This window comes from Nicotiana tabacum, chromosome 8, assembly GCF_000715075.1.
Source record: "Nicotiana tabacum cultivar K326 chromosome 8, ASM71507v2, whole genome shotgun sequence".
In the NCBI taxonomy this organism is placed as follows: Eukaryota; Viridiplantae; Streptophyta; class Magnoliopsida; order Solanales; family Solanaceae; genus Nicotiana; species Nicotiana tabacum.
In genome coordinates, this window is record NC_134087.1 from 31,715,980 (window position 1) to 31,743,327 (window position 27,348).

The following is a 27,348-nucleotide window of genomic DNA, read 5'->3' on the forward strand; positions in this document are numbered from 1 at the left end:
TATTCTGCTGATTTTGTTACTGCTGCTACTGCTGAAATTTAACTCCTTATACCTTCATTTCCAGGTACATATCCTTTTAAATTCTATGTTGGAAAGAGATTCAGCATGACAGATAAATGAAGCTTGAATTGTAATAATATCTTTTATTCATTTGAGCTCTTTAATTAAAAATTCAGTTTTGTTTCTTGATCAAATAAGTAGTATATGTTGATAGGATGACTGTAAGTTAAATGTCCTTTATTGAAGACTGTATAAGTGTTGTAACAAGGTTAATTTTCTAAATTTTCATTAAAGTATAATTATGATTGAATTGTTAAGATAGGGAACATGACATGAAGTTGGCTATTAGTTAAGTCCTATGACATTGTTAGTCAGGTATAGAGTATTCTGAAATATCAAGAAAATGCATGGTTAGTGTAGTTCGATTGTTTGGTTGTGGATTAAGGTTAGATATTGTTAGTTGAATAAAGAGTAGTATAAAAATGTCAAAACCCATATTGCTAGTTTATTCTAATACCTGATTTAGCTATGGATTGAATGATGTGAGTTATACGTTCATATATGGCGTGATAACATGTATATATATAACCATTAAGGGATGATGAGTTGATGTATCTCATTATGATGTTAAAATACTATGAATGTTTTAGACATACAACTAAGTTGCATGTAAGGCAATATTATTAATTGATTTATAATTCCCTTTCTTATCAATTTGATGCCTATTTACCACCCTAAATAAATAATTAGGCCTATTAGATTAAAAGCAAGTATATGAGAATAAGATGAGATATACAAATTGCAACACTTTATATCAATGACAATTAGAAATAGGATTTGCACTAATTAAATAATGAAAAATTGTTCAAGAATACTTATTCCCTTCATAAATCATGTTTGTTAGTTTCATATATAATTCATCCTTTGGTATATATATGTGGTATTTGCTAGAATCATATTTTTATTCTTTTCTTTGAACTTGAATAGTTGGGATGAATATAATTTATATCCGGAAATTATAATCGACGGGCAACATTTAATAAATTGTGAATTTCTTTTAAAAGAATTTAAAGACATCCCTTGAATATGAATTTCTCAGTATTTTCATATAAAATGTGTTGATATAACAAACAATTTGTGAAAAATTCATAATACCATTAAGAATATTTGGTGTAATTAGGGATACGTTCGCGTAATCTGATTATACCAATAAAAGCAATTCGAATTATGCGTACGCGCAATTTCGAGCGAATATTTAATATAAGGGATTTCTTCGAGGACGTTAAATTAATTTCATAAAAACCCGAGATGTGCGGTTCACTATTTAAGAAAAACAAATATTCTTGATTCGACACAATTTCGAAAAAATGATTGTTTAATAAATATATTATCAAAAGTTATCGTGTACACGTACGCGTGACACAATTCCACATTTTTAAATTTATAACACAAATATACGTACGCGTAATTCGATTCAAAGAAGGGTCCTTAATCACAATAAGTAAAAGCGGTAGAAAAATCACGTGACAAAAATGTATTTAATAAAATCAAGATAATTAAGCCAATAATAAAAACAGTTAAGCGACCGTGCTAGAACCACGGAATTCGGAAATGCCTAACACCTTCTTCCGGATTAACAGAATTCCTTACTCAGGATTTCTGGTTCGCAGAATAATAAACAGAGTCATATTCTCCTCGATTCAGGGATTAAAATTGGTGACTTGGGACGCCTTAAAATTCTCAGGTGGCGACTCTGAAATAATTAAATAAATCCCGTTTCGACTGTCCTTCAATTGGAGAAAACTCCCCACGCGCCCCGCGGGCGCGGTAAAAAGGAGGTGCGACAACATGTAGTTAGGCACCGAGTGTCGTGTTACGTCCAGGCCTAGGTTCGGGGCGTGACAAAGATTGGTATCAGAGCACTAGGTTCAAGTGTCCTAGGGAGTCTATGAAGCTGTGTCTAGTGGAGTTTCCTTTATATATGTGTGCCGGCCACTCATATAAACGGTTAACTACCAAGACATGCAGGATTGCCTCATCTCTTTCTACTCTAGATCATGCCATGAAGCTTAGAGCAATATTTAACCTTCTTTTCCTATCGAATTCCAAACGTATTATACCCAAGCGACGTGCAAGAAAGGTATAAGGTTCTAGAAAGGATGATTTGCCTATTGTGGTATTACTATGGAATACATGTAGGTAACAAATGAGATTTGAGGAGATGTTGAAAGTGGATGCAATGGATAGAAGTACAGATTATAGCATAACCTTATCAGAAAGTACCAAAGCAGTTATCATGTCTCATGGCTATTAGTTTACCTCAGTTACCAGTTATACAGTCTTTTAGTTAGCAAATTTATGGTTATTCAGTATGCTAGTATTCAGTTATATGTTTACCAAATATCCAATTTTCAGTGTATCAAAATTTCTGGAGACTTGTGAGTATACGATGATGCATATGGAGGCTCAAAGAAAATATAAGTAATAGTGATTATAGCGAAACCTTTGCATACTTTAGGTCTGGATTAAGACCAAGACTCACCGGATGGTGCAAGAAGTGATTTATCAAATGATGGTATACTTTGAAGGATAAGTTTGTGCATGGTAGTGTATTCGTATGCGTTTTACCTTAGAGAACAATTTCTTTTAATTCTTGGAAATGGATCCACAAGTTGGATGATGATAGTTTGGATGTTAGACCCCAACATTGGTCACTATAGTTTTGGACGGAAAAGAGTCTAAGGGTAAAATACCTAGGAGTCAGAAACGTTTGTTATTACCAAAGATGTGATTTTGTACAACTCATGCAAATGACTATAAGATATGATGTATGCAATAAGAACTAAGAGCAGCCAATAGTGAATTTCAGGGAGTGATTTTAAGTTGTTTAAATTTATTCAAATCAGAATTAGAAAGTACCACGTTAGTGAATTACTATAAGAAGCAACTTTTATTGTGAGATAAAGGATATGACAATTCCCCTTAAGTTATGTGACTAAGTGATTACCCGGGATGTTTATAGTATGATATGATTTTATATTATATAGAAAGTTTGGGGTTACATATTCTAATTTTGTTTAAGACAGATGAATTTCCCTAAGTGTGATCCATGTACATAGTTCGAAAAGAATGATAGTATGCGGCAAAAGAATATGGTCAGATGATGAGGGAATTTAGGAGTAACCTTATGCTTCACTTTAGTTATTCAAAGCAGGAGAAGAAAATATGATGCTAGCAGGTGGTTAGTAAAAGAATAGTAAGTAAGTTTTGAGTTGATACAGTGAATTAGCACTTTCAGCAGAGCTAGTAGGGGTACAATTTGATTCACTTAGCCAGGTGGTCAGATGTTGAATATGCAACATAGAGACCTAGAGTTTCAAGTTGATGATTGGGTGTTTCTAAAAGTTTCGCCTATGAAAGGTGTTATAAGATTTGGAAAGAAAGGAAAGCTCAATCCCAGATACATCAGCCCATATAGGATCCTATGAAGGATCGGGTAAGTAGCTTATGAGTTAGAATTTCTACCATAATTAGCGGTTGTACACCAGTATTTCACGTGTCATGTTATAATATTCAAGTTTCGAAGTATTCAAATCTCATGTCACGACATTTATGTTTTCAGTATTCAGATCTTACGTTAGAACATTCAAGTCAGTTCGGTACTCAGATACTCATGTCAGTCCAGTACTCAGATATTCATGACAGCTTAATACTCAGGTATTGATGTGAGTTCAGTGAGTAGATATTCACGTTAGTTCAGCACTCGATTATTCGTGCCAGTTCAATATTCATGTATATGTTTCATGTTATGCATATTATTATGCCCTATGGAGCTAGTGTTATGCTCGGTTAGCTGGTAGGTATTTTGGAGAAATGTCGAAGTTATCTAACCTTCTCATTTAGGCCTTATATTAAAATCTCCATGTCTTTCAGTGTTTAGTAAGTTTAGTAGCCATTCAGTCTAGTACCTATTCAATTCAGTACCTCATCAGTTCAGTGACCGTGTATTCATTCAGTTTAGTATGCACGTGTTAAGGAAAGTTCATGTTCCCACTAGACCCATTTATGGTCCAGAGTTATCCTAAGATACAGACAGAATAATCATTCGAGGACGAATGATCCCAAAGGGGAGATAATGTAACACCCCATAAATCCGGATTAGTTGTGGATGTGTTATATGACTATTAATGTGATCTTTTAGACATGTCCTATCAAGATGAGTATGGGTAATGTAATACTCCGTAAATATGAATCAGCTGTGTACGGACAAGGACAATTTATGTAATACCCCGTAATTTGAATCGGTTGTGGATGCAATAAACGAGTATTAGCGTGATGGTAATTGAGTGGTTATGTTAATAAGTGTATAAGTTATGTTAGAGGTGAATTGGGGTCTAAGGAGAGGCCTAAGTCTAAGCCAAGTTGGAAAATTTCAAAATGGACTAAAGCTGTGAATGAATACGCACATGACCTCACTTTGAACGATCATATCTCCGGTTCTATAACGAGTTGTGTGATGCATAACCTATCAAAATACCGAACGTGTGTTAGAACCCAAAGAGTTTAAGTTAAACTCGAAGTACAGCAGTAGTGAGAAAAAATATTAGCTAGCAGTGAGAGCACAAACTATAGAAGAATAGCCTCTAGGAATTATCGTAATGTGGCTTCTCCAGGATTGACAGTGTGAATAGAGTTAAATTATTAAGATTGTATATGATAGCTGTGAATACATTATCTTTCCGTTAAGTGAATAATTTAGTTTTTCCTAGTAAGAAAGATTTTTCAGAAGTAAGTTGGAAGATGAGTCGTCATTGACGAAGAGTGCAAAGAATTGCAGAAAATAAGGAAAGTTATTTGGATCCCAGCAAAAAGAGAAGGATCCACAAGTATAAGACATGTGGTCTAAGGGGTGATGTGAAAATTTTCAGTAAGTCCGGTTGGAGATCTGAAACTCGAATAGTTAGCATGGGATATGAAAAAGAAAATCAGTTCGGTAATGAGGGAAAATTGTATAATTACCACAGGAATTATGTCTAGCATGTGTAAGAAACACAAAGTGAGTAGAATGATCACCGAGCTTAGTTATTGATGATAAAGTGATCACAGAAAGGCTATAAAAAAAATCATGCCCAGTTATGTATCACGAGGGTAGTGCCATCGCATGAGACTCTAATTTTCGGAGTATAGACTTAGCTCACAACAATTCTATAAGTGTTTTCAGGAAGTGCTTAAGAATATAATCAAGTGTGGGAAGTAAAGCTCAAGAATAAGGTAGACAAGAGAACTATGTTGAAAGAAGTTCACTGCTTAGCCAAGGTAGGAGTTCGACTTTCAGACACCAAAGAGTTATTTTCTAGAACATGACCTATTCCTCCTTAGTAGCCGAAGTGAAGTAGAAATGGTTTGATGATCCCTACTTGTTGTAGCTGAAATAGAGGATTCACATGCTTAAGATGATGGCTTTTGAACAAGGGGGAGATGATGGTACTTTGAGGTACCAGGATAAATTGTGTGTTCCAACCACAGATGGACTTAGCGAGGGAGGAAGATGTTATAAGCCAAAAATTTCAGGTATTCTATCCACCTAGGCTTCCCAAAGATGTATCATGATCTTAAGAAGATTTATTGGTGGAACGACATGAAAAAGAAAGTTGCAGACCTTGTGGCCAAGTGTTTAAATTGTCAGCAAGTGAAAGTCGAGCAACAGAAAACCAAGTTCAGAACACACACATCCATTAGTGGAGATGGTAAATATGGACCTTATAATAGGATTATCTCGCTCATTTTGAAAGTATGATTTTTATAGGCGAAGGTGTAGATTGCCAATTAGTTGGTTCGAAGTTGGCGAAGCAGAGTTGCGGGGACCAGATTTGGTGTATCTGTCTATGGAGAAAGTCAAGTTGATTCAATAGCATTTGTAGACAGCTCAGAGTTGTCAAAGGTCCTATTTGAATATGCAACATAGAGACCTAGAGTTTCAAGTTGATGATTGGGTGTTTCTAAAAGTTTCGCCTATGAAAGGTGTTATAAGATTTGGAAAGAAAGGGAAGCTCAATCCCAGATACATCAGCCCATATAGGATCCTATGCAGGATCAGGTAAGTAGCTTATGAGTTAGAATTTCTACCATAATTAGCGGTTGTACACCAGTATTTCACGTGTCATGTTATAATATTCAAGTTTCAAAGTATTCAAATCTCATGTCACGACATTTATGTTTTCAGTATTCAGATCTCACGTTAGAACATTCAAGTCAGTTCAGTACTCAGATACTCATGTCAGTCCAGTACTCAGATATTCATGACAGCTTAATACTCAGGTATTGATGTGAGTTCAGTGAGTAGATATTCACGTCAGTTCAACACTCGATTATTCGTGCCAGTTCAGTATTCATGTATATGTTTCATGTTATGCATATTATTATGCCTTATGTAGCTAGTGTTATGCTCGGTTAGCTGGTAGGTATTTTGGAGAAATGTCGAAGTTATCTAACCTTCTCATTCAGGTCTTATATTAAAATCTCCATGTCTTTCAGTGTTTAGTAAGTTTAGTAGCCATTCAGTCTAGTACCTATTCAATTCAGTACCTCATCAGTTTAGTGATCGTGTATTCATTCAGTTTAGTATGCACATGTTAAGGAAAGTTCATGTTCCCACTAGACCCATTTATGGTCCAGAGTTATCCTAAGATACAACCAGAATAATCATTCGAGGACGAATGATCCCAAAGGGGAGATAATGTAACACCCCATAAATCCGGATTAGTTGTGGATGTGTTAGATGACTATTAATGTGATCTTTTATACATGTGAAGCCCTATCAAGATGAGTATGGGTAATGTAATACTCCGTAAATATGAATCAGCTGTGTACAGACAAGGACTATTTATGTAATACCCCGTAATTTGAATCGGTTGTGGATGCATTAAACGAGTATTAGCATGATGGTAATTGAGTGGTTATGTTAATAAGTGTATAAGTTATGTTAGAGGTGAATTGGGGTCTAAGAAGGCCTAAGTCTAAGCCAAGTTGGAAAATTTGAAAATGGACTAAAGCTGTGAATGAATACGCACATGACCTCACTTTGAACGATCATATATCCGGTTCTATAACGCGTTGTGTGATGAATAACCTATCAAAATAAAGCCCTTTGAGTCTAGTTTCCAACTCAACAAACCGTTTGTCATTTGGAGGTGTATACAGAAAGTTATGACCATTTAACTGGGCAGGTGTCACTAGCGTGAAGTCGCGCATTTTTGCTGAGTATTCTGCCTCGCGCACGAACAAGCGCATCTGGTAGGTTTTAAATACTTTAAAGGCAGGATATAATAGAAATTGAGTCACTTCTTAAGCTTAGGGTTTCCTCTACACCCCAACTCGACCAAGGCATCCAATTGCACACCTAAGGTGAGTTTTTAAGTGTATTTTCATGGTGATTTCACTTCTCAATCACTAGTTACAACATGATTTTGATTGGGTTTCATAGGATTTCTTCAAAATCTCAAGAACACCCCAAAAGTTGTCTTTCAAGATTTGGTCTACAAGAGGTAATCCTACACCCTTAGACTTACATATATGGTGTTATTATGGAATCATGAGTATAAATCAAGTATTACAACTTATGGTATGGTGATTGGAAGCCATAAATTTCCAATATAAATACATGATCATGGTAGGGATTTAAGGGTGATTATTTGATAGGATTTGTTGGTTGGGTGTGAATGGATGGTCATATACGTGATGTTGAAAGTTATAAATTGGTTAATCATGATGGTAGGATAAATTGTTGATGAATGGTGGTAATTAGATGAACTAATTATATGGTGATGAGATGTAGAGGTTTATGCCTACAAGGTGTTTGATAATATGCCTAAATGGCTTAAGTTATGAAATTTGTTACTAATATTGGTTTCATTGGATATTGCTATTGTAGATTGAAGGTTCTTAGTGTTGTGGATCATTATAGTATCACTAAGGGGCGACATTGAGGTATGTGAGGCTAACTCTCTATGTTTGGGAATGTTAATGATCCTCCCTACACTACGTTTCTTTTACGACGTATCAATTGCCTCAGAAATATAGTTAAGCCTAGTTCCTTGAATAGTTGTAGAGCTTCTATTCTCTAGCTTCATAACTCATTCATGACTTTCATTCCGAACGCTGTGAGCTCAGTTCGTATTCAATATAGACTTGGGTTTGATGTCCCTAAGTCTTAGTATGGCTTACTCAACATGTCATAAACAGTTGAAGTTTCGGTGTTCATAATCAGTTCAAGAATACATATCTCATTCTAGTCCTATTCAGTATTCCAGTATTATGTAGCTCAGTATGATTCAGTATTCCAGTATTATGTACTCAGTATGACCCAGTATTCTAGTATCATGTAACTTAGCGTGATTCAGTATTTCACTATTATGTATTTCAGTATGATTCTCAGTTCCTGATTTTAAAATCCCTAAATGTTGAACACCTGTATTTGGGCCTGAGGCCGCAGTCAATGCTTTATGCATCTTTGGGCCTGAGGCCGCAGTTTATGATTTATGCATTTTGGACCTGAGGTCGCAGTTATGTATACGTATACTTGGGCCCGAGGACGCAGTACACACACACACACACACACACACACACACACACACACACACACACACACACACACACATATATATATATATATATATATATATATATATATATATATATATATATATATATATATATATATATATATAGGCCGCAGTTTATTCTTCAGATAAACAGGTTGTTCATCATTCAGGAGAGAGAGTATTCATATCCTTACTTCCTTTGTTCAGTTCAATTATTAGTTACCATTTTAGTTGCCAGTTATCAGTTTAGTTATCAGTTATCAGTTTAGCTATCAGTTATCAGTTACTAGTTCAGCTATCATATATCAGTTCAGTTATCAGTTATCATTTCAGTTTCAATAGTTATCATTTCAGTCAATTATCAAATCTCAGTTATCAACTTAATTTCAGTTTCAGCATTTATAATTCTTTCTTTCAGTTTCTTTACATACCACTACAATTCAAATGTACTGACGTCCCTTTTGCCCGGGGCCTGCATTTCACAATGCAGATAATGATTTACAGGTTGATGATTCTGAGCGCTAGAATTCTCGTACCAGCTATTTGGTGATCCCAGTTCTTTCGGGGCATTTTCATTACCTTACAGTCTTCAGTATTTTTTTTGTTACAGTCAGTGTTTTCAGTACTTTTTAGAGGCTTCATAGACTAGAGTAACAGTTAGACAAAGTCACGGGCTTTTCATATTAAGCTATGTTGGCTACAAATATGTTTTAGAATTGTATTAGTATTTCCGCACTTTGATTTATATCATCCAGACTTTCAATATATCAACATATGTTAGTTTATCTTCCGCATTCAGTATATTATGATAACACATGTTGATTCAGCCAGCCAGTTGGTTCGCTCGGTCACATGTAGTCAGGCACCGAGTGCCGTGTTACGTCCAGGCCCAGGTTCGGGGCATGACATTTGGCAAGGATGGCGGCATCGGAGGAGGTCATCTACTGCGAATTCGGACGAGGACAAAGTTGATTTGGATGAGGACGAACTCTTCTTTTTCGGCTAAGGTCCTTGGCCATCGGGGTGTTTTTTCGAGCTGGTCAAAATGTTAGCCCGTCGTGGTTCAAACGAGGTCAAACTCTTCTTTTTGGTGATGGCCCTTGGCCGTAGGGTTGTTATTTCGAGCTGGTAAAAATGTTAACTCATCGTGGTAACAAAGTCGAACTCTTCTTTTTTGGCGATGGCCCTTGGTCGTAGGGATGTTATTTCGAGCTGGTCGAAATGTTAACCCATCGTCGTTCGATCGAGGTCGAACTCTTCCTTTTGGTGATGGCCCTTAGCTGTAAGGATGTTATTTCGAGCTGGTCGAAATGTTAACTCGTCGTCGTTCGATCGAGGTCGAACTCTTCCTTTTGGTGAAGGCACTTAGCCTTAAAGGGTGTTATTTCGAACTTATCAAAATGTTAACCCGTCGTCGTTAGATCGAGGTCGAGCACTTCTTTTTGGCAAAGATCCTTTGCCTTAAAGGGTGTTATTTCAACTTATCAAAATGTTAACCCGTCATCGTTCGATCGAGGTCGAGCTCTTCTTTTTGGCGAAGGCCCTTAGCCTTAAAGGGTGTTATTTTGACTTATCGAAATGTTAACCCGTCATCGTTCGATCGAGGTCGAACTCTTCTTTTTGGCGAAGGCCCTTGGACTTAAAGGGTGTTATTTTGAACTTATCGAAATGTTAACCCATCGTCGTATAATCTAGGTCGAACTCTTCTTTTTTGCGAAGGCCCTTGGCCTTAAAGGGTGTTATTTCGACTTATCGAAATGTTAACCCGTCATCGTTTGATCGAGGTCGAACTCTTCTTTTTGGAGAAGTCCCTTGGCTATAAAGGGTGTTATTTCGACTTATCGAAATGTTAACCCGTCGTCGTTCGATCGAGGTCGAACTCTTCTTTTTGGCGAAGACCCTTGGACTTAAAGGATGTTATTTCGACTTATCAAAATTTTAACCCGTCGTCGTTCGATCGAGGTCGAACTCTTCTTTTTGGCGAAGGCCCTTGGCCTTAAAGGGTGTTATTTCGACTTATCGAAATGTTAACCGGTCGTCGTTCGATCGAGGTCGAACTTTTCTTTTTGGTAAAGGCCCTTGGCCTTAAAGGGTGTTATTTCGACTTATCGAAATCTTAACCCGTCGTCGTTGGATCGAGGTCGAACTCTTCTTTTTGGCGAAGGAAAGGGTGTTATTTCGACTTATCAAAATGTTAACCCATCGTCGTTCGATCGAGGTCGAACTCTTCTTTTTGGCGAAGGAAAGGGTGTTATTTCGACTTATCAAAATGTTAATCCGTCGTCGTTCGATCGAGGTCGAATTCTTCTTTTTGGCGAAGGCCGTTGGCCTTAAAGGGTATTATTTCGACTTATCAAAATGTTAACCCGTCGTCATTCGATCGAGGTCGAACTCTTCTTTTTGGCGAAGGCCCTTGGCCTTAAAGGGTGTTATTTCGACTTATCAAAATGTTAACCCGTCGTCGTTCGATCAAGGTCGAACTCTTCTTTTTGGCGAAGGCCCTTGGCCTTAAAGGGTGTTATTTCGACTTATCGAAATGTTAACCCGTCGTCGTTCGATCGAGGTCGAACTCTTCTTTTTGGCGAAGGCCCTTGGATTTAAAGGGTATTATTTTGACTTATCGAAATGTTAATCCGTCGTCGTTCGATCGAGGTCGAACTCTTCTTTTTGGCGAAGGCCCTTGGCCTTAAAGGGTGTTATTTCGACTTATCGAAATGTTAATGCATCGTCATTCGATCGAGGTCGAACTCTTCTTTTTGGCAAAAGCCCTTGGCTTTAAAAGGTGTTATTTCGACTTATCTAAATGTTAACCCGTCATCGTTCGATCGAGGTCGAACTCTTCTTTTTGGCAAAGGCCCTTGGCCTTAAAGGGTTGTTACCTGGGGGAGTCCCACTTTTGCTTAGCTTGTGCATTTCTTGGGTGAGTCCCAGTTTGCTTAATTTTTCTTGCGCTGGGGAATATGATGCATTTCCTGGGTGAGTCCCAGTTTGCTTAATTTTGCTTTCATTGGAGAATATGATGCATTTCCTGGGTGAGTCCCAGTTTGCTTAATTTTGCTTGCATTGGAGAATACGACGCGTTTCCCAAAAGACTGCCCCTACTTTTATTCCACTTGGATAAATAGTCAGTTAAAACAAAATAAAAACATTCGTTACCTCAGTTTGATCACGTTCCCTTCTCCGGTTATGTTTTCAGTGGCCGCTACTAATTTGGCATGGCTGTCCGCTTTAGTAAAGTTTTATGTCTACGATGAAAGTTTTGAGCGGTGAACTCGGTGAAAGTTTTGATCTTTTCCGATGACCCATGTGTTCTCCGATGCCGAAAATATCTTTTCTTCTCATCACAACTACTCTATTTTCGATACACGTTACCGGAAGAAAAAGGCAACGAACAGAATTGGACTATCATATATGAAGTTAAATAAAGTGAACCACAGATTATTGACGAAAGATCTTGCAATTGTCAATGAGAATATGGATAGAGTAAGTTTGGGTGAATCTGCTGGAGTTGACATACGTACAACTAAAGTCATTGATTTACCTCATATTGGGGGTGATGGTTACTCCCCCAAATCTGATTGTGACCAATACCAACTGAACAGGGGATCACGGAAATGGAAGATCAGCAAAGCGGACAAGGTGGAGCACGGAGGCGTCCTTAAAATGCTGGAGCATGAAGTCATTGAGAATAGTGGGCTGGGAACACCACTGTTTGCTGATGGTTGTACTTCAAGAATAGAGAGAATTTTCTATGCTTGTTTGTTGATTGAAATGGATGTCAGAAGACCTCTGCCTGAGACGGTCATGGTGATTGATCCAAATGGTGAAGTATTTGAGCAGGAAATTAGCTGTGATTGGAAACTTCAATATTGTCCCACCTGCTGTTGTTCTCATTACTTTACCTTCGTCCCAGATCCTCACGTCCGTCCTCGACGGTGCTTGCTTTTTTGCCCTTTATTACTTGAATCTTCTATTCATTTAAGTATGAGGTTCGATTTTCATCAAATTCCTCTAGTCTCATCTTCGGTGCCTGTTACATAAAGAGCCAAAAAGAAACTCTTCTTTCGTGCTTTTGTTACTACAATATATGTAGAACTTAATTACATTGTTGATTATTTGTCTAATAATGAATAATGAGCTGGAGTTTTTATATAATACAACTGAAGTTGTTTAAGTAGAAACAAGGGAAAGAGAAAGGGGCACTTGTTGTTCTGTTTGTTGGTTCTAATTTCTACGTGGGTTTGTTTTAGAAGCGGTTAATTTTGCTTTGATTAACTCAGTTAATATATTTTTGAATTTAGAACAGTACTAGTAGTCGTACCTGCGCGATGCGCGGTCAATATTAAAAAAATATTAATTAAATTAAATTATGATCAGGCTTGTTTGATCCTATTAGATCGTATTGCTTTAATAAAATTCAATTGTCATCTTGTTTGTCAATACGATATACCCAATAATGAAATCTCTATTAAATCAAACGTACTTATATAGTCAGTGAATAACTTTTTTGTTCTATTTTTCTTTATTATATTAAAGAATATTTAGTATTCGCTTTCTTTTTGTAATATATGAGAAGATATATAATTTATTACTATTGATTGTTTTTTTAAATTTTATTATGTTGTTCTTAATAATATTATCTAAATTTTAGTGAATAAAATCTATATTAAACTAACGGGGCTTATACAGGCAGCGCATCGAATAACGTTTTTGTTATGTATTTTTCTTTATTATATCTTTCAATATTTAATACTATTACTTTGTTAATAGAAGGTTTCATTAGCATATTACGTTATTTAATATTTTTCTCTGAAGTTTTTTTTATTACTTTATTTTTGTTTTTTTATTTTTAAATAATTTTAAAACTCCAACTTAAAATTACTCCCCAATTTGAATTGGTAATTTATTATTTTTTTAATTTTATTTTTTATATTAAAATTATATTAAAATTCCAACTTGAACTACTCCCCAATTTGAATTGGTAATTTATTATTTTTTAATTTTGTTTTTTATATTAAAATTATATTAAAATTCCAACTTGAACTACTCCCCAATTTGGATGGGTAGTTTTTTTTCTCTCTTTTTTTTGTTTTTTATAGATTTTTTATTTTAAAATAATTTAAAAACTCCAACTTGAAACTACTCCCACCCAATTTGAACGGGTATTTACTTTTTTATATATTTATATTTTTATTTTCTAATTATAGTTAATTATAAGATATATATTTTTATTTTAAAATTATTTTAAAACTCCAACTTGAAACTACTCCCCGATTTGAATGGGTAGTTTTTCTTCTCTCTTTTTTATGTTTTTTTATAGATTTTTTTTTTTGCTTTTTTTTTTTAAAAATAATTTAAAAACTCCAACTTAAAACTACTCTCACCCAATTTGAATGGGTAGTTTATTTTTTATATTTATATTTTCGTTTTTATATAGTTAATTATAAGATATCTATATTTATTAATTCAAATAAAGTAATCAATATATATATATATATATATATATATATATATATATATATATATATATATATATATTCATATATATGGTAGTTTTATATTTTTTTATTATTTTCGTTTTTTATATATATTTAAATTCAAAAAGAATAACCAATAATTAATTATTAACTAAATAATAAATTTAGTAACTAATTATGTCATGTGGCTTTTTTTTAAGCTGCCACTTGGATTAACGAAAGGGCTTTTCCATCTCCTTTTAGTAATATATAGATTCTGTTGTTCTTAATAATATTATCTAAATTTTAGTGAATAAAATCTTTGTTAAACTAACGGGACTTATACAGGCAGCGCATCGAATAACTTTTTTGTTATGTATTTTTCTTTATTATATTTTCAAATATTTAATGCTACTACATTGTTAATAGAAAGTTTCATTAGCATATTACGTTATTTAATATTTTTCTCTGAAGTTTTTTTTTTCTTTTTATTTTCAAATAATTTTAAAACTCCAACATAAAACTACTCCCCAATTTGAATTGATAATTTATTATTTTTTAATTTCGTTTTTTATTTTAAATCTCACATTTGAAACTACTCCCGATTTGGATGGGTAGTTTTTCTTCTCTTTTTTCATTTTTATAGCTTTTTTTTTGCTTTTTAAAAAATAATAATTTAAAAGCTCCAACTTGAAAATACTCCCACCTAATTTGAATGGGTAGTTATTTTTTATATATATTTATATTTTAGTTTTTATATTATAGTTAATTATTAGATATCTATATTTATTAATTTAAATAAAGTAACCAATAACTTATTATTAACTAAAAATAACTACCAATTTGAATGGGTAGTTATTTTTTTTATATATTTATATTTTCGTTTTTTTATTATAGTTAATTATAAGATATATATTTTTATGTTAAAATTATTTTAAAACACCAACTTGAAACTACTCCATGATTTGAATGAGTTGTTTTTCTTCTATTTTTTTTTGTTTTTTATAGTTTTTTTTGTTTTTTTATTTTAAAATAATTTAAAAACTCCAACTTTAAACTAATCCCACCCAATTTGAATGAGTAGTTATTTTTACATATATTTATATTTTGATTTTTTTTATTATAGTTAATTATAAGATATCTATATTTATTAATTCAATTAAAGTAACCAATATATATATATATATATATATATATATATATATATATATATATATATATATATATATATATATATATATATATATATATATAATGGTAGTTTTGTATTTTTTTAATTTTCGTTTTTATATATATTTAAATTCAAAAATAATAACCAATAACTAATTATTAATTAAAAATAACTACCAATTTGAATGGGTAGTTATTTTCTTATATATTTATATTTTCGTTTTTTATTATAGTTAATTATAAGATATCTATTTTTTTATTTAATTATTTTAAAACTCCAACTTGAAACTATTCCCCGATTTGAATGGGTAGTTTTTCTTCTGTTTTTTCCGTTTTTTATAGCTTTATTTTTTTTTTGCTTTTTGATTTTAAAATAATTTAAAAATTCCAACTTGAAACTACTACCACCCAATTTCAATGGGTAGTTATTTTTTTATATATTTTTTTTATTTTTTTTATTATAGTTAATTATTAATATAGATATAGATAAGAAATCTATATTTATTAATTAAATTAAAGTAACCAATTAATATATATATATATATAAATTATATATATATATACACACATATATATGGTAGTTTTTTTAATTATTTTCATTTTTTAGATATATTTAAATTAAAAAGAATAACCAATAACTAATTTAATAACTAATTATGCCATGTGTCATTCTATTGTTCTGCCATTTGGCTTCATGAGGTGCTTTTGTCTTCTGCTTTTAATTATAGATTATAGATTATAGATAGATAGATGGTAGTTTTATATTTTTTTATTATTTTCATTTTTATATATATTGATGACAAGTTTTGTACGTTCTAACAAAATTCAGGTAGCGAGTTTTGGGGTCTCGACGACCCATCCACTTAAAAGGTCAAAGGGGTTGATTCAACAATTGCACAAGTTCTGTTACTTCAAGTTTGTTTTTACTTGTCTTAATTTATTGTGACCAGAGCGTAACTAGTATGAATGAAGATTCACCATGTAACTAGTATGAATCAAGATACGTGGTAAATCATACCTATGAACAGAACATGGAACTAGAATTGAGTTCTAGATCTAGAGAAAATTAAAATTTAACTAGAAATCCCCACAGACGGCGCCAAATTGTTTGACTCAAAAGATATTACAACCTTTTTGAACAAATCAATTAAAGAAAATGAAGGGGTAAATCCTAATTAAGAATAATTAACTTTAGATCCGAGATGAATAATACGAACTAAAAAACATAGCCGAGTATAAATGTTGACGGCGATTATGGCCAGATTTAATAGCATAAAGAAAGATGCATTAAACGACAATAAAATGTAAATAAAGGAAAAGATTCACCCAATCTTGAGTGAGACAGATCTTCTTTCATTTGATAAAGATGAATGATACACAAATATAAGAACCTTAGGACACTTTTTGGATCTGATGAAAGTATGAGATCACAGATCCTCTCATCTCTTTGGAGAGGTGTGTTTACATATTTTCTAGAAAGAGGGAGAAAGAGAGAGATCCCCCTTTTTGGGAAGTCCTCTCTTCCTATTTATAAGGGGTATTCCTAGAAAAACACTAAAAGAAAAGGTACAATTAAAGAGAATATTCAGTAGAATATTCCTTTTGAGGATCCCAAAGCAGATTAGTTGTTTCATCACTGCCCGACCTCGGCCTGTCCAACCTCGACCTTATTGATGACTGTCCGACCTCGGCCTATTCGGCTTCGGCCTTATGTCTCCGCGTGCCAAATTTCTCTGATATAATTTTGACCCATACAGGGACCGTTTGAGTAAAATGATGATATATTAATCCTTTTCACAAGGTGATTAAGCGTCTAGTCCAGGATCAAACTTTAACTCCTAATATGATTATTTTCTCACACAAAGGAGGGGAAAAAATGAGCAATTTAATTAAATTTCACTTTTAAATAGTAATTTAAGTGTAATATTTAATCTTCAAATATTATATGCTGCGAGCACGCAGTCTATTACCAAGATTATGCACGCTTATCTCCCAAGCCCGTGCCGTAAGGGACACTTCATATAGCTAAAGTAAAGCTCGGCTCAATGCATTTGCCTGATCTCACCTTTCTTCTAGAAAACAATATAGATATAGGGACAAAGTACACGTAAATCTCTTTATGCAATGTTTATACTTAATCCTTTTATGTTCGGTGTCCGATACTTGCATAGGCGTAAATTAATTCGAATTGGCGCTGCTTAAAGCTCATTAAAGGAGAAAGATGCTCCTTACTAGGACTTTTTCATTCCTAGGACTTAACCGGAAACCTTTAGTTAAAGGTGAAAAGATCAAATCTATCCCACCATAATCTTTGGGTGTTCACAGTTTACACCTCATTCATGCTACTCAGGGGCGAGACCACCTTTTACAAAGGGTGTCAACTGACCACCCTTCACTGAAATATTACGAAAAATTATACTGTGTATAACTGTATATAAGTAAAATATTGATTTTAGATGTATAAAATATATATTGAACACCCTTTGTCGGGATTTTTTTTTAGTTCTTTCAAGTCTAAACACCATTGGAAACATTTCTGGCTTCGTCACTGATGCTACTTGTCCAACAATCACATGATAGCATTTACTCCCTCCGATCAATAATAAGTGACATTTTTGCCTTTTTATTTTTGTCCGAAATAAGTATCCTTTTACATTATCAAGAAGGAATTTTATTTTTCCAAAAACTATCCTTATTTACATATCCCAATGTATCAAGATAACAATTAATTATGGTAATGTAGTGAATACATTTTTTTTCTCCGGTAGTTCGTATTTTCTTAATGCATTTTTTTTTCTCCGGCAGTTCGTATTTTCTTAAGGGGTATTTCAAAGACTGAAAAGTCACTTATTATGAATAGGAGGGAGTACTTATCACATAGTGGGTGTTTGAATTGACTTATAAAAAGTAGCTTTTAAGCTAAAAGTCATAAGTTGGTAATACCCAACTTTTGGCTTTTGGCTTATTTTTGTATTTTTTATGCCTAAAAATAAATGCTTTTAAGCACTTTTTATCATTTTCAAACACTACACAAACTAAAAAAATACTTAAAAACCAATAAGCACTTAAAATAAGCCAATCCAAACACCCTCATAATCGGACAATCAAGATTACGCTAGACGTTAGTTACTCGCTAGGCAAGATAGAAATCATCATCAGTTACGTTTGACAAATACTGCTTGCACTCATCTTCTGGTCAAAATTAAGTTTTGTCAAAACTCAACAAAATTCACTTGGGTTCACATTCATCTGTGTTTTTTCCCTTGTGTTCAATATCTATAAGATTTGCCAAGAAATGATCAGTCAATCACTAAAGCACAAGTATTGAATTAGTTTTTCAAAGAAAAGGAAAATTGCCAAGCAACGTGTTAAGATCGTATTGAAACTAGCAAAGCATTTCTTCTCAAATTTATCACTAATTACTTGTGTAGACACAAAAATTTTAACAGATCAAGAGAAATCCTAAATCCAAGACAACTCTGAAAATATTATGAGTCTATTAGGGTTACGTGGTGGCTACTCCACCCAAACCCTAATTCACACATATATAAAGGGATACATATTCCCTTGAAGAGGTCTCAAAATCCCATAAACCCTTGGGATATTCACAAAGAAATCAAAATATGATCGGATGCTTCTTGACAATCAAATAGTTCAAGAAGCTGGAGATCAAATACATTCCCAGGAGGTCTGTATCATCCTACATTCGAGAAATACACGGCTTCAGCCCTCAAATCATAGAAATAATTAGGAGAGAAGAATCGAATGGAACACAGAACTGTAGTCACAATTGATTAGTAAAAATATTTTTCTCTTATTTGTGATTGCAGTTTTATTTTTCTTTGCATAAATTTGTTGCAAACAACCTGAACTATTACCATTTTAATCTTAAACTACCACTTTAGAGTCAATAATTTCTACGTACTAATTTCTAAAATAAAAAAGTAGAATTTGACAACTATCTACATCCTGTGGTAGATGCAAACAATATGCTATGGATCAAGCTTCTATGACACAGTCCTGGAAAGACCACCAGTAAAACAAAAAGAAAAAGGAAAAGATTGGGAACTGCTGCTGCGACAATCAGAAAAAAAGGCAGTCCGATGCACTAAGCTCCCGCTATGCACGAGGTCAGGGGGAGGGCCAGACCACAAGGGCCTATTGTACGCACCCTTACCCTGCATTTCTGCAAGAGGCTATTTCCACCACTCGAACCCGTAATCTCCTGATCACATGACAACAACTTAACCAGTTATGCCAAAACTCCTCTTGCCGTGACACTCAGAAAGAACTTCAAAATATAAGATAGTCATAACTAAACACTGGACCAAAAACACAGGGAACAATGTTTCTTCGGCAAGGATACACGTCTGCAACCCTAATTCTCCTTTCCTGTTCAGTGTAAAATTTTATGTTTTGTGCAAACAATTAGTGCAAGTACAAAGTAAGACTAAATGGACAGAGTCAGGAAAAAAGTGGAGACTATCCTGACGAACACAATGTATAACAAGACAACTTACATCATACTTAAATTAGAATGCGCCACCAAATAAGAGAGGTTCTGAGAAAGTGGAGGTGAACAGAGGCAACCCAACAATTGAAATTATGGGGAAACCATTGCTAGTTCAACAATAAACTGCAGAAACATAGCATAGAATTCCACATCAGGCCTAACCATCCACATAGGAATGAGAACCTCCACCAATTTATGGCTCCAACTAGCTAGTATTAAACTAATAGCTTTGAACATAACTACTAGTACTAATAGCAATTGAAGCTGACAACGCTAATCACAAAGTAGAAAGCCACAAGCTATCACCATGGAGAACTTTTCAAAAATATACCCCAAGACTTTGTGAAGGAATTTATATAAGCATTCTAAGTCTGTTATTAGCCCATCCTAGAAATTAACCAGGAGTAAGCAAGAATGTATTGTCACTACAGAATATATCAAACCAAGATCAAATGGTTTCTTCAAATCACCACGGAAAACGGCACCTCACCAACTAGACTGGGAATGTCTGACCCACCGTCGGAATGGTTTGTGGGTTCCGAACAGCTATAGTGGCTGAATCTAATAAGATAGCAATTATCTGACCATCCTTCCAAACCTGATTGCAACCTGAACCAAAACCCTGAAATTAGTAAATGAGAAAAAAATGAGGATAAGCAACAATATTGCAATCTAAGATAAAAAAATCAAAGTTGATCACAGAGCACCTGCGTTTCAGAAGGGAAACGAACAGCTGCCTCACAGATGTTGTTAAATCATAAATGAATATGCTTTCCACTTTGTCTGACCTCATAACATCAGTTCATAGGCTATTCAAAGACAAACTTGAGACAAAGTAATTAACGAGCATAGAGGTGAAGAAGGAACAGAATGCTGCGGGGTGCTCAGGGGTATATCTTTCAACTTTTTTCTTCCATATATGCATTTTGAAAAAGAGGAAAGGTGGGAGGAGGAAGACGCTACATTTGACCATATGAAGGAAAAAGAAACAAAAAATCATAACCTAATGATGATCGAGTCAATTTAGAAGAATCATTGAATTTACAAATGTCTGAATCTTTCTCCATGTACAAATTGCAGATTACAGTGGCACAACAATTACAAGTTTCTGCCTTTAATCCATAAGAGACCTACAATTAGCATTCAGTTGCCATGTCACTGCTAAATGTTTCAAATCAGCTCCCAGTGGCTGCTTGTTGCAACAACTCCGTAGTGGCTTGCGTGTGTATCACTGATGCAAAGAATCAGCTTCCTTCCATACCCCGCCTTTTATATCAATAAATTTGTTCTGTTTATTATCTCTTTTAAGCTGAACCTTCAACTTTTTCCCATCTAGTTGGAAACCATTCATCATTTTGATTGCGGTTTGTGCAGCGTCTGGAGAGTCGTAACTTACAAATCCTGCAGAAAGAAGCTCATTCATAGGCACAAGGGTGGAAATACTGATTTTGATTGAATTACTAGAAAGTCTAAGGTTCATACCAAAACATTTACTAACACCAGTAGCTTTGTCCACAAAAACTTTGGCACTCAAGACCACACCAAACGGTTGAAATGCATTTGCAAGCTCTTCATCACCAAATTCTTGAGGAATGTGGTAAATAAATAAATTAGCACCAGGTGGACCTGTAACAATGTGATTTCTCTTCCATAAGTAAGCAATTTAATTACATATAACAAATATCAGCTATTCACTAGAAAGTCAAGTGAGCAATTCAATTTGACAAACTTATCAAAAAAAGGAGGGGATTTTTTTGTGTGTGTGTGTGTATGTGGTTGGGGGGGGGGGGGGTTCAAGTACATTCCGCCATTCTACTGCATAAAGTGGTCCAACCCGGCAAATAACCTAAATCTATATGCTGGTTACATTAAATCCATGTCTATATAGTCCAGAACCTTATCCTTTTCTTGTATGATACTAAGTTTGCAACTTGTCTAGGAAACCTCGGTCAAGAAGTTGGAAGACTGTCATGATAGGGAAAAAGAAGGGAAATAGCTAGTTAAATAAAACAAAGATAACAATACTGGCCGAAGATCTCTATGCTCTTTGATAATTGCTGCAAGGAATGACATATAATTGACAATGTCCTAGTTCACACGCCACATGCATTAATTTAATTGGTATTCCAGTAGGTCCATCCAAAACTAAGCCAAACTAACTATCATCAGTAGACTGAATAAGTACTTTCTACATCACTCTCAGAAAGGCCTTGACAAGATCTCCGTCATATTGCAAGGCTGATTTGTTTTTCTGTTTCTTCTATTAGTTGCTTCCTTTTTAAAAGAATTGGTGGAAAATCACCATCTCAGCTATCTTGAAATCAATAATGAGGAACACAAGCTCTGGAAAACAATAAACCAAGAAAGAAAAAGTAGCCTCATTCAGACAGATCCCCTGGGACTGATCCGCTTCACGATAACAAGTGTTACTAAAGCATCTCAAAATAAACTTTTGACAACCTTCAACTTGACCCCCTGTATTTGAACTGACACTTGAAGATGCTGCAGAATGCCTGTTTGCAGTATAAGGAGGTAGAGAACCAGTAACGCCTCCAGGATAGTGCATGGGATATTGAAGCCCTTGTACAGGCCTGTAAGCAGATGCCAGGTAACTTCCAGGTGACATGGCATAATTTCTTGGGGTAAATCCAGGTGTTAGACCAGGTGCAACTCCCCGTAGACGGTACTGCATGAGCGCATATGTCCCATGAGCCTGCAAAATAGCTTGTTAACTTGAACTACTCCTTAAATTGATTACAAAAACAAAATGAGAAAGAAATGTATTAGAAAAGAAATAACCACGGGAGGAGCATGCCAATCCAATATCACATATAGAGCAAGGTAACCAAGGCTTTTGACTTGACAGCCAAATTTACTGCTGAATACAATTCAACCAACCTGATAACCATAACCATTATATGGTGGCATATAACCCATGGATAGAGCTCCATACAAAGATGGATGCTGTCCAGAGTTGGAAGCATTAGATGCCTGAGATAAAGCTTTCTGAGCCCTCCTAGCTTGCCTTTCCCTTTCTGTATCTGCCCACTTGACTACCAAAGGGACAGTTGAACCCTGGATGGGGAGTATAATAAAAAAATTCATAAGGATTTAGTCAACAACAACAAACCCAGTAGTTTCCCACGAGTGGGGTTTAGGGAGGGTAAGATGTACGCAGTCTTACCCCTACCCCTGGAAGGGTAAGATGTCTGGGGAGGATTTAGTCAATGTGCTTAAATCTTCATTGTGAAAAAAAAAATGTAAATAAACTTGCACAGCTATAGGGTCCCGTTTTCGCAGAAAAACTAAACTCTCGAATTTTAGATTACTAGGAAAAGAGATGCCTAAAAATTCAGATCATCACTAAACTCTTATAAGCTTTAAGCAAAGTAATAAGCCAGAATCAAATTTCTGGAAAATGACAATGTACAGAGAAAGCAAATAAGATAACAATAACCAGCACTTACTCAAGTATCCTAATGATAAAAACTCCACACAGGGTTAGACTTGCACAGTACAAATATTTAATTGAATGTTTTTAAAACATTAACACTTCCATCAGCCTGGGTACTAATTTTTTCCATGTTAGATTTTAATTTCAAAACTAATTAGGTAAATATAATTGAACATCCACCTCTCAATCAACTGCTGAGGATTCGTAAGTTCCTCTAGAAGACTAGAACACATGAGCTCCGAAGGGATCAAATACATATCTCATAAGACAAATGTTTATTTTGCTTCTTACAAGTTACTACTTAAGCTGAAGAATTACACAATAGTATCTTCAGTGATTAATCAAATTGCTCGGTAAAATTTTCCAGTAAACTAGAATCATGTCGATTCAGTCAAAGGCTTCAAAAGGCAGATGACAAAAATGCCTAGAATGCCTGAATGAAGTGCCATGTCGAAATGGCACAGAAAATAAATCAGCAGATAATGTCTCCTGGTCCTCTGAACAGAAAGTGGTAGCATTTAGGCCATTCTGTTGGCCCTGCTACAAAGAGACAACATATGATATAAGCCATTCAAATAAACAGACGAGATGCCACCTTCACTAATTGACCCCAACTTACAGCCAGAATTGGTGCACCCATGATGAAGAGAATAGAGTAATCCTGCAAGGAGTGATTACATAACTACTGCAAGGGAGAAGTAACTCAATATTTGAACTTACCAAAAAAATTATTCTGAATATTTGACCAGTACTACAGCTCCAGAGAAAGGATAATAACCAGTTCAACTATTAAAGAGAAGTTACATGCAAAGTGCAAATTTAAAACACCCAGAAAGCTCAAAATTCCAAGGTTCACTTTAGTGACCTAATACGCAGATAGAAACAAACCTCGATGGTATGCTTTCCATTAAGGGCCTCTATTGCTGCAGTTGCTTGTTCTTTTTTCTCATACTTCAGAAAAGCATATCCTACCATAAACAAGACATTTTCTGGTGATAAATTAATTTTTCCCTTACAGAAAGTTTAAGTGAAAGATTATTAGACAGTGTTGGCTGTACCTCTACTAGTTTGCTGAGAACCTCTGAGAATTTGCAAATCTGTAATGGTCCCATATTGAGAGAATAAGGAGGAGACTTCGGGGTCAGAAACATTCTTTGGCAGCATACCCACAAAAAGTTTGTGCTCTGAATTTCAGGTTAAGAGAAAGAAGAAAAAGAAAGAGAATGAGAGAAAAAGTTACCAACTATATAAAGCATCACATACACAAAACAATGATAGTAATAGTATATAGCAAGGACCCTCTTTTCTTTTACGGATAAGTATTGCAACAACAGATTACAAGGTAAAAAGGAGGGAAAACAAGGAAAAGTAAACAAACTGGAATCATTTGAATCAAATATAACCATGAAAGACCAAATATCATAAGACCAGAATTGAAATTATAGTACACCTAGTCTTTCCAACTCGCCATCAGCATACTTCACTTGCAACGGACTAGAAGCCTGAATAGTACACAGAGAACAGGACGTCTTTATTATCATAAGACAAACATGTCATGCCAATATAAAAACAGCAGATCACAAATAAACTTAATAAGCTTAGTACTTAGGTTAGATGTACCCTTGCATCCATCTTATTTTTTTTCTGGAGATAAATGTGCAAAATTAAAGCGTAAAATACAGCTTATTACCAGTGTCGAACCATATTTATAGATTTATCAACTATGATCACCCTGGAAATGACCTTCATCATACTTTTTTTGATAAATCGGTAAGTGAAAGGACCTTCATCATACTTATTCCTTTTCTTCTAAACACAAGAGAATAGCACAGAGTGTGAAAAGCATGAAACCTGATATTGATCACTCCTCATTTGCAACGTCGTGCGACTCAGATTTCTTTTCTTTTTTCCCTAGCATATGTGGCACCTTCCCCTTCCCCCCCCCCCCCCCAAACCCCACACAAAGCATGGGAAGCTATTATCCATAATATAGTGCATTCTTCTTCTTTTCCAACTTTCTCACAAGCTTCTATTCTTTTTTAAACAGCTTCTTCACTTTCCTAGACAATCTTGTAGCTACAACACACTCTCAGTAAGTATTTGGCGTATCACGGACCGGGATCTGCTTATAATGTACATATCTTGTAAAAGAATAGGGAACCTAGATACTATTACTACTGCTAATTCTGCTCCCCCATCATCCATACTACTCTCCCAATCATACATAGGCTCTCCTAGAGAACCTTTCCCCTCATTGCACACTCTACTGTAGTCTATACAGACATACCAAGTTGTCTATTCAGTTAAGATTTCAATGGAACACTGCTGTTCTTTTCAATTTACTATGTTTCGTAAACATTAGAGGATGGGACGTGCAGCTTGAATCCAGAATTCAAGTCTTGGTAAAGACCATTCAACAGTCTCCATTATTACATCAAGATGGTACAGTCCGTAAAAAGAACATCCAATCACGGACATAATTTCGACTTATACTCCTAAACTTACAACTTTTAGTAGCCTATTCACTTCTTACTATACAGTCATGCTGAAAACAGATTGTCCCCGTATTCCTGGTGTTAGAACATGAAACAATGCCACAACATTTCTCTTGAAGATAGTCAATATAGTAACTTTAGCAACTAGCTAAAATATCAACATGGAACGTTACTATGATTGTATTGGGGATTTGACCATCCCCTAACACCAGCAAATAAATTTCAGAAAAAAAAAACAAAATTTTATAAGTGTGGTGTCCGTACTAGCTCGCATGCACATCGACTAATTTCAAAGGGTACCTGCTACCTCCCACTAGTACAAATACCAGGCAACTCTCTCCAATAAGGCTTGGATAGATGGGATTTAAGCTGATTAATTTTGGAAATGAGAATCAGCTCATTAATTCTAGAAATTAATGAACTATAATAAATGAGTATAGGATTGAGGCATACTTATTATTGTTGCTGTAATGGATAACAAACGGCACAGAGATTCCACCGCATTACAAATTCACAATGCTTCGCATATATTATTTACTAAATCAAATAAATAAAGTATAATGTACGTCCACATTGATTAGAATATATAAAAAGACTGACCCCAGGAAGCGTCTTCTTATTGTGACAAGCAGTTACAGCCTTGTCCGCTTCTTCTCTCGAAGGACAAATCACAAAACAACATCCTGAAAAAAACAGCAAAGTTATTGTTTGAGCAAACAAAATAACATACAAACGTTAGAAATACTACTCAAATCGCACATTACGATCCAGAAACATGTAAATTAAAGGTGAAGACTAGAGCGTGAACCTCGAGAAGCGCGTGTGGCCTTGTCTTTGATGATGTTGACTTCGTCAATAAGTGCGAACTCTTTGAACATCGCCATGAGCTCTTCTTCGGTTATGTCCTTTGGCACTTGACCTACGAACAACTTCACGCTCTCCTCGATTTTTTCACGCGCCCTCTCTTCCTCCGCCATTAATGTCAACGACACACGTGAAATCACACGCTCTCTCTCAGGAACTGTGTACTTCAATGTCTGGCTATTTTCGTCGAGTCCTTTTTTTGGGAAATTAGAGACTTTTTAGATGGCAAGAATGGAGTTTCGTTCCTTTATTTAGTAGTTTGACAGGCGTAAATAACCTTGGTTTAGGGATTATATAACGAGACTACCACTGAAATTGCTTTTTGGCTCCTGTGACAGTTGAGGAGACGTGACGCTTGTAACCGATAAATTCGACAAAAAGACAATAATGTAATGTGGATCTGAAACAGCTTGCACTTGCATTGACGTAATTGCCCTTTATTAAAAATGTCTGCTTCCTACTTCCTTGTCTTACGTTTCTTTTCAAGTGAGGTAATCCAGGTCATTTGCATCTATACCCGCTTTTTGTATCACGTTTTAACTTGTGTCCGCTTTGCAAAAAAATTACAAACGTACTCGTTTTCTCACATAACTTCAGGATAAGGGGCTGAAGTAGCAAAGACAATCGCGCAAAACTTCAGCATTCTAGTAGTCGGGCCTGAAGTTCAGCTTTAGAGCTGAAGTTTTTGTTTTGTAACTGTCGAAGAGCTGAAGTTTTTGTTTGTAACTGGCGAAATTTTTGTTTGTAAGCTTCAGCTCTAGAGCTGAAGTTTTTGTTTTTTAACTATTGAAGTTTT

General features: G+C 34.9%; 1 protein-coding gene across 2 annotated transcripts; it reads right to left on the reverse strand.

The window, feature by feature from the left end:
- Positions 1 to 20,632: 20,632 nt before the first annotated feature.
- LOC107812984 (RNA-binding protein BRN1-like) lies at positions 20,633 to 26,830 on the reverse strand. 2 transcript variants are annotated; one of them, XM_075219158.1, is made up of 9 exons: positions 26,497 to 26,829; positions 26,289 to 26,371; positions 24,644 to 24,695; positions 24,252 to 24,377; positions 24,082 to 24,161; positions 22,638 to 22,814; positions 22,200 to 22,452; positions 21,222 to 21,365; positions 20,633 to 21,140 (listed from the first exon to the last, which is right to left on the reverse strand). In XM_075219158.1, the coding sequence occupies exons 1-9, from the start codon at positions 26,663 to 26,665 to the stop codon at positions 20,968 to 20,970; spliced, it is 1,257 nt and encodes a 418-aa protein (XP_075075259.1). In that variant the 5' UTR covers positions 26,666 to 26,829; the 3' UTR covers positions 20,633 to 20,967. The 2 variants fall into 2 exon arrangements, with proteins under 2 accessions (XP_075075259.1, XP_075075260.1); XM_075219159.1 differs by lacking the exon at positions 22,638 to 22,814 and having other exon boundaries at positions 26,497 to 26,830.
- Positions 26,831 to 27,348: the final 518 nt, after the last annotated feature.